The sequence below is a fragment of the Micropterus salmoides genome, unplaced genomic scaffold (assembly GCF_014851395.1).
Source record: "Micropterus salmoides isolate LMB-PRFRI ecotype aquatic unplaced genomic scaffold, ASM1485139v1 Ms_hic_scaffold_22, whole genome shotgun sequence".
Taxonomy (NCBI): Eukaryota; Metazoa; Chordata; class Actinopteri; order Centrarchiformes; family Centrarchidae; genus Micropterus; species Micropterus salmoides.
The window spans coordinates 19,406,555-19,423,047 of record NW_024041373.1 but is presented as its reverse complement, the minus strand read 5'-3'; the positions used below and the strand labels follow the sequence as shown (position 1 = coordinate 19,423,047).

The 16,493-nt window shown below is 44.6% G+C and overlaps 1 protein-coding gene across 18 annotated transcripts in view; it reads right to left on the bottom strand.

Annotated features, from left to right (window-relative positions):
• Positions 1 to 2,139, bottom strand: part of LOC119916979 (ankyrin-3-like) — a 128,600-nt gene extending 126,461 nt beyond the window's left edge. For 3 of the 18 annotated variants that reach the window (XM_038736990.1, XM_038736992.1, XM_038736995.1), the window contains exon 1: positions 957 to 2,000. In XM_038736990.1, coding sequence (XP_038592918.1) covers positions 957 to 1,025 — 69 coding nt within the window. In that variant the 5' untranslated portion in view covers positions 1,026 to 2,000. Of the gene's footprint in view, positions 1 to 956 lie in introns of all 18 variants that reach the window. The other 15 variants (XM_038736986.1, XM_038736987.1, XM_038736988.1 and 12 more) reach the window with 13 other exon arrangements.
• Between the last annotated feature and the right edge of the window lie 14,354 nt (positions 2,140 to 16,493).

The window sequence follows — 16,493 nt, the reverse complement described above, 5'->3', positions numbered from 1 at the left end:
CATCACAAAAACACATTCATCATAAGAAAGCCACACTGACACGACAGCATGGGAGGCAAAGGAGGCCAGAGACCTGTTTTAATAACGCTTATACCACAGGCATGTTCAAGGTGCTTAACCACAACCTGAAATTCCATTATAAGTATACACATTAGCACAAGCACCCACACAAACCAACATTTCACTTCATAAGTTAAAACATGTTTCTGTGTCTCCAAACACCATCAATTAAAAGCCATAATAACAACTCCTGAGGAAAACAACAGGAAAGCTATGCACACATTACATACATTGCATGTGTCTCAAATACACACACACGCACACACACACAGCTATAGAGGAGTTTGACAGCACACCAGATGTCTGCGAGGTGCGTGCATTCTGCTGCCCCCACCCCAACACCTGAGGACATCCCCTTGCCTCCCATTATACACATACTCCCTCTCGACTTTACATACCACTGCTCCCCCAGTCAATCACCCAGAGCAAAACAACCAGACCGACCAGTTGGATTGTAATAACTGATGACAGACAGACAGCATTTCAATGGGCTTTAGTAGCGCTTCAGGTGAGGCTAAACAAATATTTCTCCCGTGTGTCAGAGCTACATGCTGGCTTGTCAATGACAGACAAAAATGTTTAAACATTTGACAGTAAGATTCACAGACAAACAACCAGGTATACAGGCTGCACTTTAAATAAGTGAGTGCTAAAAAATCAAAACTTCAGAATCAGAATAAATGACTAAATAAATAAATTAAAAAACAATAAAAAACATGGTCAAACACACCTTCAGTCACTTTCCAAAGGATTCATCAACCTCACCCATTAATCTCACCTCATCCAGGAACCTCTCACTTCCCATACAAACACATAAAACATCTTTCGCTGAGCCTAAGCAGCAACTGAGCGAAACGAAACACACCAAGACAAAGAAAGTGCTTCCTGTCTCATACCTTTTTGCCTTTCTTCTTGCGATGGGCTGCTTTCCCGCTGCCTGCTTTCTCCTTAGCTTCCTCACTCATGTTCAGAGATCTCCCCCTGTTCCACTCCTCTCCTCACTTTGTTCTTTATAAATCCAGCATGTATGAGCTTGCAGAGTGGAGCGGCAGCAGCTGCTGTCTTTACTGGTGAAACGCTGCCACAGAAATGTCCATTTAGAAGCAGTGAAGGAAGGATTGTTCCATGCAGAGTGGGAGTGCGCGTGAAGAGAGGAGAGACTGGGAGGACTGTGCTGATGCTCTCTCCCTCCTCCTCCTCCTTCTTTTCTCCTCTTCCTCTCCACGTTCACAAATGCACACACTTGAAAGCACGCTTGCCGAGGTCCACTCCCACTTGCTGCCTTTGCCGTGCGCAATTGGCGACTCTCTCCGGCGCACTCAGAGTCAGGGTGTGGAGGCAGGAGCAGAGTTAAGAGACAGAGGCGGAGGAGGAAGATGAGGAGGTGGAGGAGGAGGATGTGTATAATGAAGGAAAGGAAGAATAAACAGAGAGAAGTAGACTGAAGGAGTGTACTTCTGGCTGGATGTGGTGCTGCCTACCTGAGGCTGGAGACTGGAGACACAGAGAAAGGAGGACAGAAGTCAGAAAAGACAGAACATTTTTGGGTCAGACACAAGGAAAGAGAAAGAGAGAAGAAAGAAGGGAAAGCATGTTAAATGGTGTTGGTGAAAGAGAGAAAGAGTGTAAGGCTGAAACAGATGAGGGGGGCGTGATCCACACAGTCTCTTCACTCTGCCGGCTGGGTGATTTCTGCTGTTGCTCCCTGCACAGACGTTGTGATATGAAATGAGACTCTTGACTCCTCTGACAGGCCAGTAGAGAGGCAGAGAAAGGGAGAGAGAGAGAGAGAGAGGGGATCATTAACACGATGCATCAGGTCCTTCCAGAAAAGGAAGTCTCCCCACAAGCCTTTGCCAGCAGGATCAGCTTACTGGAAACTGGAACAGAACTGCACCCGGCACTGACTGACTGTCTGGCGGACTGGGTTGATCGAGGTCTGTAAAAAGTGTGTGTGTGAGACAGAGAGACAGGCAGGGGTAGGGTGAGAAGGAGACATGCACAAAAAGATTGATAATATTCAAGCAATATCCAACCAATAACCATTAAAATGCATGTGTGATGACTCAACAGACAGAGAGAGACTTCGAAAAAGACAGGAAGACCACGCCTTCCCAGCTTCAACAAGCTATAGCTCTCCTCCAATGAAGCATCTAGCTAATGAGGCAGGAGGAGAGCAAGTGAATCAGGGAGAGGGGGAGAAAATGGGAACAAAAAGCCCTGGGTGACACAGAGGGAGAGATCAGAAGGAGGGGAGGGGTGAGTGGAGAGTGAGAAACAGACAGGAGAGAGAAAATGACAGAGGGTGATGGGGAGGGGTGAGGAAGGCAGGGCGAAAAAAAACCCAACAATGTGATATCAGTGAAACAGACAAACCAAGGAGGCATGGCGAGGATGAAAGAACAAATGAAAAAACAAATGAGGCAGAGGCACAGAGAGGCAGGGTTTGTTGTGATTACCCTCGAAACAACAGGTCCTTTATTCTGGGGATATACTGCTGTTAACCATCTCTCCCTCCCTCCTGCTCCTGACGAGCTGTATGCCATCTCCACCATGCTGTTTGGTGTCAATTAGGCTTTGACCTCCCAACAGAGAGATTTAGACCAGTAGCTGCAGAATTTTCTATTTTTCCAATGGAAAGACACAATGGACACACGCTGCATCCGCTCAATTTTTAAGTGGCCTCATCTGAAGCTGTAATATTTGAATTCCGACAACAACAATGAAACAAATATATTCCTGGTATGTGCTGAGCTGTATCAAACACAGCTACAGAAACACTCCACACACAGACACCCAAACACACATATACAAAATATGTGCCGTTAGCTAGTTAGAGAAAACATCTGCATCTCGTCCATTTGCTGGTTATGGCCAATAAAAACTGACAAACAAAAAAACAAAAAAAACTCCAGCAGTCAAACTGATAACGTACAGGCCAGAGCTGATGTCAGATTAAGGTGTTTTGATGTGAAGCAGATATGATTCACAATAAAAAGTAAAAGGTAGTTTCAGTGATGTCAATCTGAGTAAATGTAGTTTAGCTGGAAATCAGTTTAACTTGGTACTTTAATGGGAACAGTCGTCACTGGCAGGTCAGTTTCAAAATGAAATCAAATTAGAGACAATACAGTATGTTACCACACACCCTGGCCAAAAGACACAACCAGACTTATTCCATGAGATAACTGGGTAAATGTTTGTAGGCTTTCTGGTAGCAAACAGGAAACATCTCATTAGTGAAGGAAAATGGAGGGAGAGTGTGATGAATTTACTTCAATTTAGTTTACTTTCCCATCACCACTGGCTTTGCTGCTGTTTATGTACAGAAGCACTGCTCTGCGTCAGTTGCTCTGCAGTCATTCTAGTACATAATTTCAAACCATTGAATGAAATCACACTGAACGATTACATAATAAATGAATCAAACTAATACATAAATCAAACTAGTTAAACTGCTGTGATTGGGGCTTATTTATGATAATTATAAGCATAATGCACTTAAGACAATTAGAATACAGCATCACCTTACAGGGGTATTGCCTGAATTTGATTATAATCGAGTTATTACAGTGCATGTGATTACACTTAAATACAAGTCACCATATCAGAGAATCAAATGAGGGAGAGAGGAGGGAGGAGCTGTGCCACAGACCTGTTGATGCTGTAAACTGTACTTGTCTGCAACAAAAGCTGATATTGAATAAAATGCCATAGTAAAGAAGATTAGGGTGATTCAAAGATTCCTCCAAGTGTAGTATATGCACACATTAAATCAAAATATTGTATCAAAGTTGTCAAAGCTACCAATCTACTTGACCCTTCATAACAGGAGTAGGGCTGGGCAATAAAAAAATAACGCTAATTATCGTAATATAACTTTCCTCAATAACAATATAGCAAATATTTTTTCTATTAAGATGTTTATTTTGTTGAGGAAAGGGACAAAAGAGTTACTAATCATATTTTTTGAAAAAAGATGCTATCGTAATTGTTTTGAATGACACCTATACACACCACACACATATATATTATATATATATATATATACACACACACATATACATATATAGACATACATACATACCTATATATATATATATAGGTAGCATAAATGAGAAATCAGAGCTTGCAAAAGGTACCCTAGGTACATACTGAATATACACAGGCATTGAGAGAATTCATCCATCCATCCATCCATCGTCAACTGCTTGTCCTGCATACAGGGTCGCAGGGAGGCTGGAGCCAATCTCAGCTGACATCGGGCGAAAAGCAGGGTACACCCTGGACAGGTCACCAGTCGCAGGGCCACACATAGACAAATAACCACTCACGCTCATACTCACACCTAAGGACAATTTAGGGTCACCAATTAACCTAGTCCGCATGTCTTTGGACGGTGGAATAAAGCCAGAGCACCCGGAGAGAACCCACGCAGACACGGGGAGAACATGGAAACTCCACACAGAAAGGCCGGGGCAACCGCGACCTTCTTGCTGTGAGGTGACAATGCTAACCACTGCACCACCGTGCTGCCCTGGGGCAATTCACACAAATTCTAATTCAAATTAGCTTTATTGGTATGAATGTATAGCAACAATATTGCCAAAGCTACATAGTACATAAGGATAAGGAATTCATTTCGTACATTTCAATAGATAAGGAAATAAAACAGCAAAAGTTGTGTTTGTGTGTGTTAATACAAAATAAAATAATAAAAAATATATTAAATATAAAAATTCTAACGTAAAACAATAAGCATGTGTGTGTTAGAAAATGAAAATAATATATTAAATTAAAATAAATAAATAAAACAGTAAGCGTGTATGTGTGTTATAAATAATATAAAAATACATTTGGTACCAGTGACATATCATGTCCTCCAGTCAAGACCATCATCCTCCTCTCTGTCATCTCTTCACGCCACCTTCCCCAAACTACAACACCAAGTTCTCATAGTGAGGAGAGAAAGATTACACACTGCTTCACACATTAATCTGCAGCTGGAAATGTTCTCTTCACTCCCATTTTTTGTGACAGCTAGTGTGTATGTACAGTAAAGGTGATGGGGATGTGGTTGCTAACAGCTGATGTTCACTGTGCATACTATCAGTCACTGTAGTCCACCATGATTTACAATTCATAATAAAGGGTTTACGGTTACCATGTCATTTTTAATTACTTGGAGAAGGTCTAATGAGTTGATAGTAATTACAGTCATGAAAATTGCCATAATAGTACAGATAGTATGGATAATGATAACAATACTATTTAGCATAGTGAGGAATACAGTATTAATAATTTGATAATATAAAAAGAATGATAATATGGGCTTATTATTGTTTCCAGTCTGCATAAACATTTCCCAGGTAATTATTTGAAAATATGGGTTTGTTCATAAATTATATAGTACATAGCAACTTTACAGACTCCAGATCTATCATTATTTGAGTGTTGTCCTTGTAGCAATGACCAGACAATGTCATGGCATCAGACTGTGATCTTTTGGCTGCAGTAACATTTGCCATTAGTGTGACTTTGATCATCCAAATAAAGTCAGACACATAAAAGGATGCTCAGAAATCTAATTTTGCTCACATTGCTTTCAGACCTCCAAAACCAGAGATGGAAGTGGTCACAGATGAACAAAGTTGAGGACATTCACAGTTTATAAGCAATGAAAAGAGATGGCGACAAGTACAAAAAAGTAAGTAAAGCTGGGGCAGGCAGTGTGCTAATATAATTACAATGTCAATGCTAACATGCTGATGCTAAGCAGATAAAATGTTTACCATGTTCACCAGTTTAGCAACATCGTCTAATCTGTGCTTAATAGAAAGTACTACTGAGGCTAATGGCAATGCCAATAGTTTTGAAGGTATTTGGTCATACACCAAATTATTTGATAAACTGAAATGACGTGCATCACCAAAGTAAATGCAATTCATCTTGAAGGTTGCATTAATATGTGAACCAAATTTCACGGCAATATATCCAATAGTTGTTAAGACATTTCAGCAAAAACCCCAAATCAAACATGAATGTCTGTACAAACTTTCCCGACAAGATATCATTTAGCTGTTGATATATTTCAGTCTGGTAGTGGGGGAGTCACTGACAGACAGACATGGAGCCAAACCACTAGCATGGCAAAAAATATTGACATGTACATTGATTGTGCAGATTACATGTGTCCTTTCAGTAATACAGTGCAAGTTTCACATGAATCCAAGAAGCAACACTACAGAAAACCTCTACTAAAATGACTTTGGCAATGTGCATGTAAACCTGTAAATCTGGAAAGGAATCTCTGCCACAACTGTAACTCAGACATGTCAGCTACCCAGAAGAAAGCCACCCTATAAGCCTCCGCAGTGAAGTGTCTTCTCACATCCATCAAGCTGGGGATTGAAAGTCTCTGATCAATGTGCTGTATGCAGAGGCCAGATAGGGCCTGACGGACAACTCTACAGGGGGTTCCCATCTCTGGCTCACGATGGGAGGGGCTCCATCCAAATCAAGCGCCCCCTTCACTAGAAATCAATCATCACCCAAGATGAATGCTGCTCCCTTCATGAAAACAACCCTCCAATGAATCATACCAAGGTAAGCATCAATTTAATGGCCGCCGTAGTGAACAAAATAACAGTAGATAAAGCTTCTATCTTATTTCAATTCAACTTTTCAAATTGACTGGTATGTTTATCTGCAATCAATAAATGCAAGTGAGGTCATTATTACCCATTATTGCCTATGACAGCAGCTCTTGTTTTATGGCAGTAATCTAAAGATAATATGCTAGTAAAGTTCTCCACCCTGAAAATGTATTAACAATTTGTAAAATTGCATTTTCAAACAAAGTCAATCAATATGTTTGGTCATAGCGGCATCCTAGTGGCACGCAGATTGTTATTATAGCCACCATTCAATTGGCAGTAGCTGCCTGGCCTCATAAAATGGATGACACTTTGGTATTATCTGCGCTGATGTGGTATGGAGTACCACCCCAAAAATCGAATACAGACTCCTGGAGATGAAAAGAAATTGGTTTTGTCCATATAATTGCACATAATCACACCTCGATGTATGCCAGTGTGTCCTTATCAACCCTATCTAACCTTGAAACATGAAATCCCGGCTGCCACATATTGGACCATGGATAGATAGATGATTCCACAAAGGTCAATTAGAGAGCTTGGAAAACGCTAGACACACCTATATGCTCATGTAACTTCTATCCTTATGAGGACCCTACTTTAAAGCCATAACTTGCCCTGGAAAGAACTAAGCCCGGATCAAAATGGCCACTCAAATTCGCAAAACTGTCCACATCCTGAATCTCTAAAAGACAGAAATACAGGACCACATATGCCAACAGTTCTTTTTTAACTGTACCCAGCCTGTACAGAGAAGAGTAAGGGGCTCAATTTATCTGTGTCCTTTCAGGTAGCGTGACAACAAAGAGGGTTAAATTCAGACCTACTTTCCTCTGTAATCAGGTCAGGTCCAGACAGGTGCTCCGTGACTGATAAAGAGCTGTGAGGATGGAGGGCTGCATTATTACTGACGATTTTAGTCTAATGTTTGGGGATGCGTTTGTGTTACCAACCAATATTAACACAAATGAGCACAGCAAGCAACCTGATTCTCTTCAGCAGGACACGTTGAGTCTGTTTTAGCTTTGATCAATTAGATTTGGGGAGAAAAAACTTTAAACTTTTTTTATTTATTTTCAAATTTAGTCAATTGCTTCATTATTGGCCTTCTTATCATTTTCATTTAAGGACATACAATACATTACAACTATCCTTTTTAAAAGATCCAGAAAGCCAAAACCTTACAGCCTCCTCCTCCTTTAAATTCTTATGTCTTATGTATGTATGTCCTTCATCCATCAATCTTGAAATACAAATCTGTTTTATGATCTGCCAACGTTATTGTGAAGGTCTGGTCAGGTTTATGGCACAAAAACTTGGTTAGGTTTAGGGATAGAGAATGGTTTGGTTAAAATTACTTCATTAAGGTTAGGGGACCATTGTCGTAATGGTTAAAAGAAACAAACGCTGACTGTAGATGGAAACACAAAACAAACACCGGCCTTCTGTGTTTAAGTACCACGTTTTGTTGAGCCATAAATCCACCTCGATGTGGACTTTATGGCTCTATAACAACACCACCCCACTTCCTCCTTTGCTTCCAGCAGACAACAATCCTAATTCCTACTGCCCTTAGAGTTATTTGTCACATAAACGTATAAACAATTGTTGTTTTGGGCGATTTGCTGAAACTACCGATGCTGCCGTTCTTCTTGGGTGGACAGTCACAAAATCAAACTTCAGGAAAGTCATCTCTGGTTTTTAACATATTCATCATGTTAAAATGTTATTATCCCTTTAAAAATGTTTTCTTTGCTAGTTTTCCCATCTGTGGAACTGCATCACATTGATTCGCTTCCTCACAGTCAGTTAATCCACTCCACAAATATTGTAAACCCCGTACAAACACATCACCCTAGAGCCAATAAACATGACATCTTTTAATTGGCAGAGGCACATTCTGCTTTCCAGAGTACAGCGTTCTTAAAAATCAATACTGTTGTATTGTATTATTTAGTGTATTGTTCCTGGTGCCTTGCACTCCCATCACAACTGGCTGCTTGTTGTGAAAATTAATGCAACATGCAATGCAAACATGACAAAGAGCCGACTCGATTTTTGCATGTTGACTTTCCTCTTGAGGCGTCTTGCAGGTCGGGGTGCTGATACAGAGGCTTTTCACATATACATGTACACTATATGCACTGGCAAATATCTGTATTAATCTTTCTCGGTGTATGGGAGAGGGCCTTTAAGAAAAAGATGTGCATTCGTCTTAATATTGGCCTGCATCTAGTGAGCACTGTGTGAATGGTAGATAGGTCTTGCACTTGCCTTGCTGTTGCTGACACTGCAATGTCCAGAGGCTGCCTGATCTCTCCAGTCAATCCAGGCTCACTGTGCTGAAGCTGCCAGGGGAAGCAGAGGAAGGGAGTTACTTAAAGTACAAGAACAGGCAGACAGCAGACTACCTCAGTCATGATGATGTAGAAACTGCCCTTTCTAATTACTCCTATATCATGAAATAACTACTTTTACACTAAAGTCACCACTCCCAAAGGTAATAACAGTACAGCGATGATGAGATGGGACACAGAACCCCACGTTCAACTGTGAAATTTAAAGTAAACAGAAAGTGTAAGCAGGTGAAGTAATGAAAGAATCTTCCAGAAAGGATAGGCAGCATGTTCCTCTTCGAGGGAACTCGAACTGCGTCGGTGACGACACTATGGGAACGCCTCTGGGCGTGGCAGGGCTGAAACATGAATGAAACTACTCCAATCCTATTGGTGTTGCTAGAACGGTAGCGTGTGACGGCGTAACTGGAGGCGTATATAAGCACGCCAGCACACAGGACACATTAGCTCTTTTCCATTCAGCAGGCACTCTGGCATGTTTAGAAGTAATAAGTATCCAACTCTTACCTGGAAGGATGGCAGACAGAGAGATGGCTGGTGAGCAATTCAGGCGATGTGTTTTCCCGTGCCCACGTTACATCACAGCGGGCGACACTCATGCCCTGTGTGTTTCCTGTTTGGGGATGCCGCATGCCCAGGCAGCTCTCGAGGGGGCTGCTTGCGGCCATTGCGAGGCCCTGCCCCTGAGGGTGCTGAGGTCCCGTGCGGCTCTCTTCTCCCAAGACGACAGGATGCGCTCTCCCTGTGGATCGGGCCTGCTGAGGTGGCGCGGCGGCTTCGGTCATGGGGCTCCCAGCGCGACATCTCTGACGGCATCGGGATTGCCGAGGCTTCCCATGTCTCGTCTGCTGACTCCGACTCCCCTCGGTCTCGTTCGGGAGCCCGCTTCGCAGATTCTCCCGCTCGAGGTATGAGCCAGGAGAGGCTGCAGCTATCCGGCTCTGAGGAGCTGGATGTGCTTAGCATCATGGAGGAGGAAGACTTCCATGAGAGAAAAGCGGAGTGTCATCAGTCGGCGCCCAGCTATGACAAACTCCTAGAGGTGAGCAAGCTCCAGCTCGATTGGCCAGTACCAGAGACACATGCTACGAGCAAACTGGATGAGCGCTTTCTGCAGCACCGTGCGCCGCCTCCGCGCTGTTCTCTGCCGTTTTTTCCAGACTTGCATGATGAGTTGTGCAAGTCCTGGGATAAGCCCTTCTCAGCTCGTCTGACTACTCCCCCGCTCCGGGTCTATAGCGACGTAGCGGGAGTCAAGGGGTTTGGCTATGGGATGATGCCCCGGGTTGAGGATGCTTTGGCTAGCTATCTTTCGCCCGGTCATGCATCATCCCTCAAAGAGCCGGCGCTACCTACCAAGCCATGTCGTATGACATCTGCTTTGGTGGTCAAAGCTTACATGGAGGCGGGCCGGGCTGGTGCAAGCCTGCACACAATGGCGGTTTTGCAGACATACCAGGCCTATCTACTGAAGGACATAGACTCAGGAGCAGGCCCCTCTGAGGAGGATATTGCTGAGCTCCACCGAGCTACAGACTTGTCACAAAGGAGACGGCCCACGCTATTGGTTGCTCCATGTCAGCACTGGTAGCCACGGAACAGCACCTATGGCTCCAGGAGAAAGAGAAGACCTTTCTCCTCGACACACTGATCGCGACTTCTGGCCTATTTGGCGAGGCGGTTGACGCCGTCGTCAACAGGTTCCAGCGTGCCAGGACGCAAGGAGAGGCGTTCCGGCAATATCTCCTTCGTCGTTTGGGGGCCAGGACGGCGACGGCTGTGGAGAGACGTGAGAGGGCCCAGCCGTCATCCAGCTCCTACCGCCAGACCCAGAGGCAAAGTGTCACCTCTCGTGCTCCCGCTCAGCATACTCGGGTTTCGAGGCGGCGCTCTCACCCACAACCCCCCGAGATGAGGGATCTGAGGACCGTTCTTCAGTCTCGCTGGGGCCGGGGGAAGAGGTCCTGAGGGTTCTACCGGTTCTACCATAGTAGATGGCTACAAAAAAAAATTGATCCAAAAAAAATATATGTTCCACAGACACAATAAAGTGTGTGTTGGGATTGATTTCTGCACTATTTCATCCCAGAAGGTTGTCTTTAATTAATTTACAGCATAAAGCTTTATATAAAGTTCCCTAAATTCCCATGTAAAGAAACACAGGAATGAAAAGAAGAACCTTGGAAAACGGAGGGATAGTTTTATCTAAATATCTCAACAAAATTCCAGTTATTATCTTTATTATTATTAACTAGAATTCAATTCAATTCAATTTTATTTATATAACGCCAAATCACAACAACAGTTACCTCACAGCGCTTTTCATAAAAGAGCAGGTCTAGACCATAGCCTATGATGTTATTTACAGAAGCCCAACAATTCCCACCAAGACAACCAAGACAAGTGCTCTATAGTTTCCAGTCCTGCAGCTCTACTGTCTTATAAATACCTCAACATGCTGGTTGTAAACAATGTTGACAATCAATGTTGTTTTGGGATTCGTCTGGATTGTACAATTCTGTCCTGGGGATTAGATGATAACTTATTCCAGTGACTCAGCACACAGCAGCACCATTACCTACCATTACAGCTTGACATAACATTGTTTGAAACAGCATGAAATTACATTTACCTGCTTAAATGGGCCATTACTGTCAGGATGGCATTCCCCAAAGATGGAGAGCTGGCGTGAGAGAGCTCTTTTTTCTAGGGAGGGCAGAGACAGTGAAAAGGGTAGCACTCCTGAGTGAGGTGATGAGAGGGAAAAGGTGAGATAGGCCTTGTCATGTGGGACAAAAATTGGCACAATACAAAGTAATTTAACTAACAGGTCAAAGTAAAAATTCAATATGTATCATCTGCATCTTGTTTTTAATGAAATACATTATTAACCCATATCCCTTTGAATAACTCCTGTTTTTTATTGTAAATATTAGATGCGCCTTATTATAGAATGTAATTTGTTTTCCCCTGAGGCCCTGCTACTACATCACTATGTCTTCATGTTGAAGTGATGTGTTGAGAAATCTGATTATGCTATAAGTCTGTTGCCCTTCCAGCTCTAAACATCAGTCATTATTGTCTTGGTTAATGTCATCATAATGTATTCTGCTATGTTATCTCCCTTAGCAGCCCTTCGGCAAAAGGAGTTTTTTTCCGCTGTGCTAAGCCCTCTACACATGCTTACTCTGGCAAACACGGAGTTGAAAGCACAACAGAATCAAAGTCATTGCTTTTGCAAGAACAAATTGCTTTAGGTATCTGCTAAACATCTTTAAAGATCATGCTCAACATGATTTTAGTTTTAAAGGAAAACACCAGTGTAACTGGAGGTTCTTCGCATCGCAACGATGCCCATAAACCCTCCAATGTATTGTCACAGTCAGAAGGAGTAATAATCAATGCATGGTGCAAAGTCTATTGATGCTCTCTGTCTCACAGGGGTGGAAAACTGTTCTCGCTGTGGACAACCTACAGATAAAGTGACACAAACATTTGCCTATTTGACAAACAATCAGAGGCACCAATTTAAGCTGCTATTGTTTATTTTTCAACTCCTTTGAGAGTTTTGGAAATTACAGGCATTTCCCAGCAGAAACAACAAAACAGGAGATAACTGTCTTTAAAGGCCCTGCACAGCCCAACAGTTGTTTTCAGTTATTGTATGTGAATGGTCCTCTGCTCAGGTTAAAATTGAACAGAGCTATGCTGAGAGTTATGTGAGGTCACCAATGACCAATAAAAAATATAAATGTGTAAGTGTCCACCTTGAGATCTTGAGTAATAAGTAAAACTTCATAAAGACATTACAACCTTTGTATGACTTACTTTGTTTTTGATCAGTTTTCCAAGATCATCCTTTGATAATTTTAATGTTTTACAGCTGCCAGTAGCTCCTATAATTTCTTTTTAAAATAATAGACCTTTTTCACAGCAAATATTTAGGTTTGTTGTTGAAAAAGGTAAAGATCCTTCAACAAAAACGTTTTCCCTTGGTGGCAGCAATGTCTCGGGTTACGTATGTAACCCTTGTTCTCCGAGAAGGGGAACGAGACACTGCATCGGTGACGACACTATGGGAACGCCTCTGGGCGTGGCAGGGCTGAACTATGAATGAAACTACTCCAATCCTATTGGTGTTACTAGAACGGTAGTGTGTGACGGCGTAACCGGAGGGGTTAAATAAGCACGCTGGCACATAGGACACATTTGCCCTTTCTATGAAGCAAGGCACTCCAGGTGGAGTGAGGTGTGGCGAACCAACGCAGTGTCTCGTTCGGAGGAGAGCGCACGGGTGCCGGGTGCAGAAGGAAGGTCCAGACTGTAAAACCGGATAAAAGTGTGAGGGGTGGCCCAGCCAGCCGCGTCACACAAATCCTGGAGTGACGCCCCTGTGAGGAGGGCCCTAGAAGCCGCCATGCCTTGAGTAGAGTGCGCCCTTACGGCCATAGGTGAAGGCAAACCGCGCACCTGATAGGCCAGGGAAATAGTCTGAACGATCCAGTTGCTGATGGTGTGTTTAGAAGCGGAGAGCCCAGCCTTGGGGGACCCAAAACACACCAGCAACTGGTCTGCTTTCCTCCACCGGGAAGACCTCAGAGTGTAAATACTCAGCGCTCTGACAGGGCAGAGCAGATGAAGTCTCCCATCCTCCGCCGTCACATGAGGTGGGGGATGAAACGCCTGCAGCACCGTGGACCCTGCCAGTCTGGCTGGAACCTTAGGGACATAACTGGACACGGGTGCAGGATGGCCCTGGCCCTCCCCGGGGCAAACTCCAGGCATCGGGGAGAAACCGAAAGTGCCTGGAGATCCCCCACCCTCCTCAGAGAGGTGATAGGAGAAAGGCCATCTTAAGGGTCAGGTGCTTGGCCTCAGCCGACTCCAGGGGTTCGAAGGGGGCCTCAGCCAGAACTTCGAGAACCACTGTTCTCCCAGGTGGGAACCCTGGAACGAGTCACGGGTCTCATCCTCCGGGCTCCACGGAGGAAGCGCACGACCAGTGGAAGCCTCCCCAGAGGCGCCATCACTCAGAGGGGCGTGGAATGCTGCAATGGCAGCCACATACACTTTGAGCGTGGACGGGGAGAGGCCAGCGGAGAAACAGTGCTGGAGGAACTCCAGTATCACAATTACCGAGCAGGTAACTGGGTCCACTGCCCATTCTCTGCACCAGGTGGTGAACACATTCCACTTTAGCCCGTACATCCTTCTCGTGGACGGGGCTCTGGAGCTGAGCAGCGTCTCATCTGTCGTCATGCCCGCCTCTAGGAACTGCGCCCCCTCAGGGGCCAGACCCATAGCTGCCACAGGGTGGGGAAAGGGTGAAAGATCCGGCCCAGTCTCTCCTCAGAGGGACCTGCCAGGGCGGGCCCTCGAGGAGCGATATTAAATCCGAGAACCACACTCGTGCCGGCCAAAATGGGGCTACTAGTAGTAGACTGACGCCGTCCTGGCGGACCCGCTCCAGGACCCCCGGGAGCAGAGCGACTGGGGGAAACGCATACAGACGCAGCCTCGGCCATGTCTGCACCATGGCATCCAGCCCTAGCGGGGCTGGGGGCGAGAGGGAGAACCACAGAGGACAGTGCGCCGTCTCTCGGGACGCAAACAAGTCCACGTCTATGGGGCCGAACTCTTCGCATAATAACTCCACCACCTCGGGGTGGAGTCTCCATTCCCCGGGCCTCAGCCCCTGTCTCGACAGCAGGTCTGCTCCTTGATTCTGGGTCCCAGGGATGTACATCGCTCTGAGGGACAGCAGTCTCTGCTGGGACCACAGGAGGATCCGATGTGCCAGTTTGCATAATGGGCGCGAGCGCAGACCCCCTTGGTGATTCAAATAGGCCACCACTGCCGTATTGTCGGTTCTGACAAGGATGTGGCGACCGCAGAGGGCGGGCAGAAAACTCCTCAGAACTCTGAAAACCGCCAACATTTCCAGGCAATTTATGTGCCAAGAGAAATGATGCTCCTCCCAGGAGCCTCTCGCGAAGCGGCCGTCCATGACCGCGCCCCATCCCGTGAGTGAGGCGTCTGTCGAAATAATTGTTCGGTGACAGATCGCTCCCAACACGGGCCCTTGGAACAGGAACCAAGATTTCCTCCATACAGACAGGGAACGAAGGCACCCGCTCGTAACCCGTATCAGATGAAGCGGATTTCCCCTCGGGGAGAATCCCTTGGATTTTAGCCACCACTGCAGGGCTCATATGTGCAGTAGTCCGGAAGGTATTATACTGGACGCTGCTGCCAGGAGACCCAACTCCCTCTGAAAGTATTTTACAGTGATGGTGCGGCCTAACTGCACTCCGGTCACTGTGGACAAAATGTTCCCATAGTGTCATCACCGACGCAGTTCGAGTTCCCTCGAAGGGGAACTCAACAGGCTTCACCTGAACCTGAACCCTTTTGAGATTTTGGGTCTGAATAACACTATCACAAACTCATGCCTGCAACAGGCCTACCCTCTTTGTACTCTCTACTAGCTAGGTCAAGTAGGCTTTAGTCATCTTGAACTTGCTTAAAGTTACACTCCAGACACGTTTTAACAATAAATATAAATATAAAGTATAAAAATACTCTGCTATGTTTAGTGTTTTGTTTAACACAGTTTCCCCACATACAGGTGCTGGTCATATAATTAGAATATCATCAAAAAGTTGATTTATTTCAGTAATTCCATTAAAAAAGTGAAACTTGGATATTATATTCATTCATTACACACAGACATGACATATTTCAAATGTTTATTTCATTTAATTGTGATGATTAAAACTGACAACTAATGGAAATCCCAAATTCAGTATCTCCGAAAATTAGAATATTACTTAAGACAAATACAAAAAAAGGATTTTTAGAAATGTTGGCCAACTGAAAAGTATGAACATGAAAAGTATGAGCTTGTACAGCACTCAATACTTAGTTGGGGCTCCTTTTGCCTGAATTACTGCAGCAATGCAGCATGGCATGGAGTCGATCAGTCTGTGGCACTGCTCAGGTGTTATGAGAGCCCAGGTTGCTCTGATAGTGGCCTTCAGCTCTTCTGCATTGTTGGCTCTGGCGTATCTCATCTTCCTCTTCACAAAACCCCATAGATTTTCTATAGGGTTAAGGTCAGGCGAGTTTGCTGGACAATTAAGAACAGGGATACCATGGTCCTTAAACCAGGTACTGGTAGCTTTGGCACTATGTGTCTCCATAAAGTTGGTCAGCAGCAGGAAGCATGAAGTGCTCTAAAACTTCCTGGTAGACGGCTGCGTTGACCTTGGACCTCAGAAAACACAGTGGACCAACACCAGCAGATGACATGGCACCCCAAACCATCACTGACTGTGGAAACTTTACACTTGACTTCAAGCAACGTGGATTCTGTGCCTCTCCTCTCTTCCTCCAGACTCTGGGACCTTGATTTCCAAAG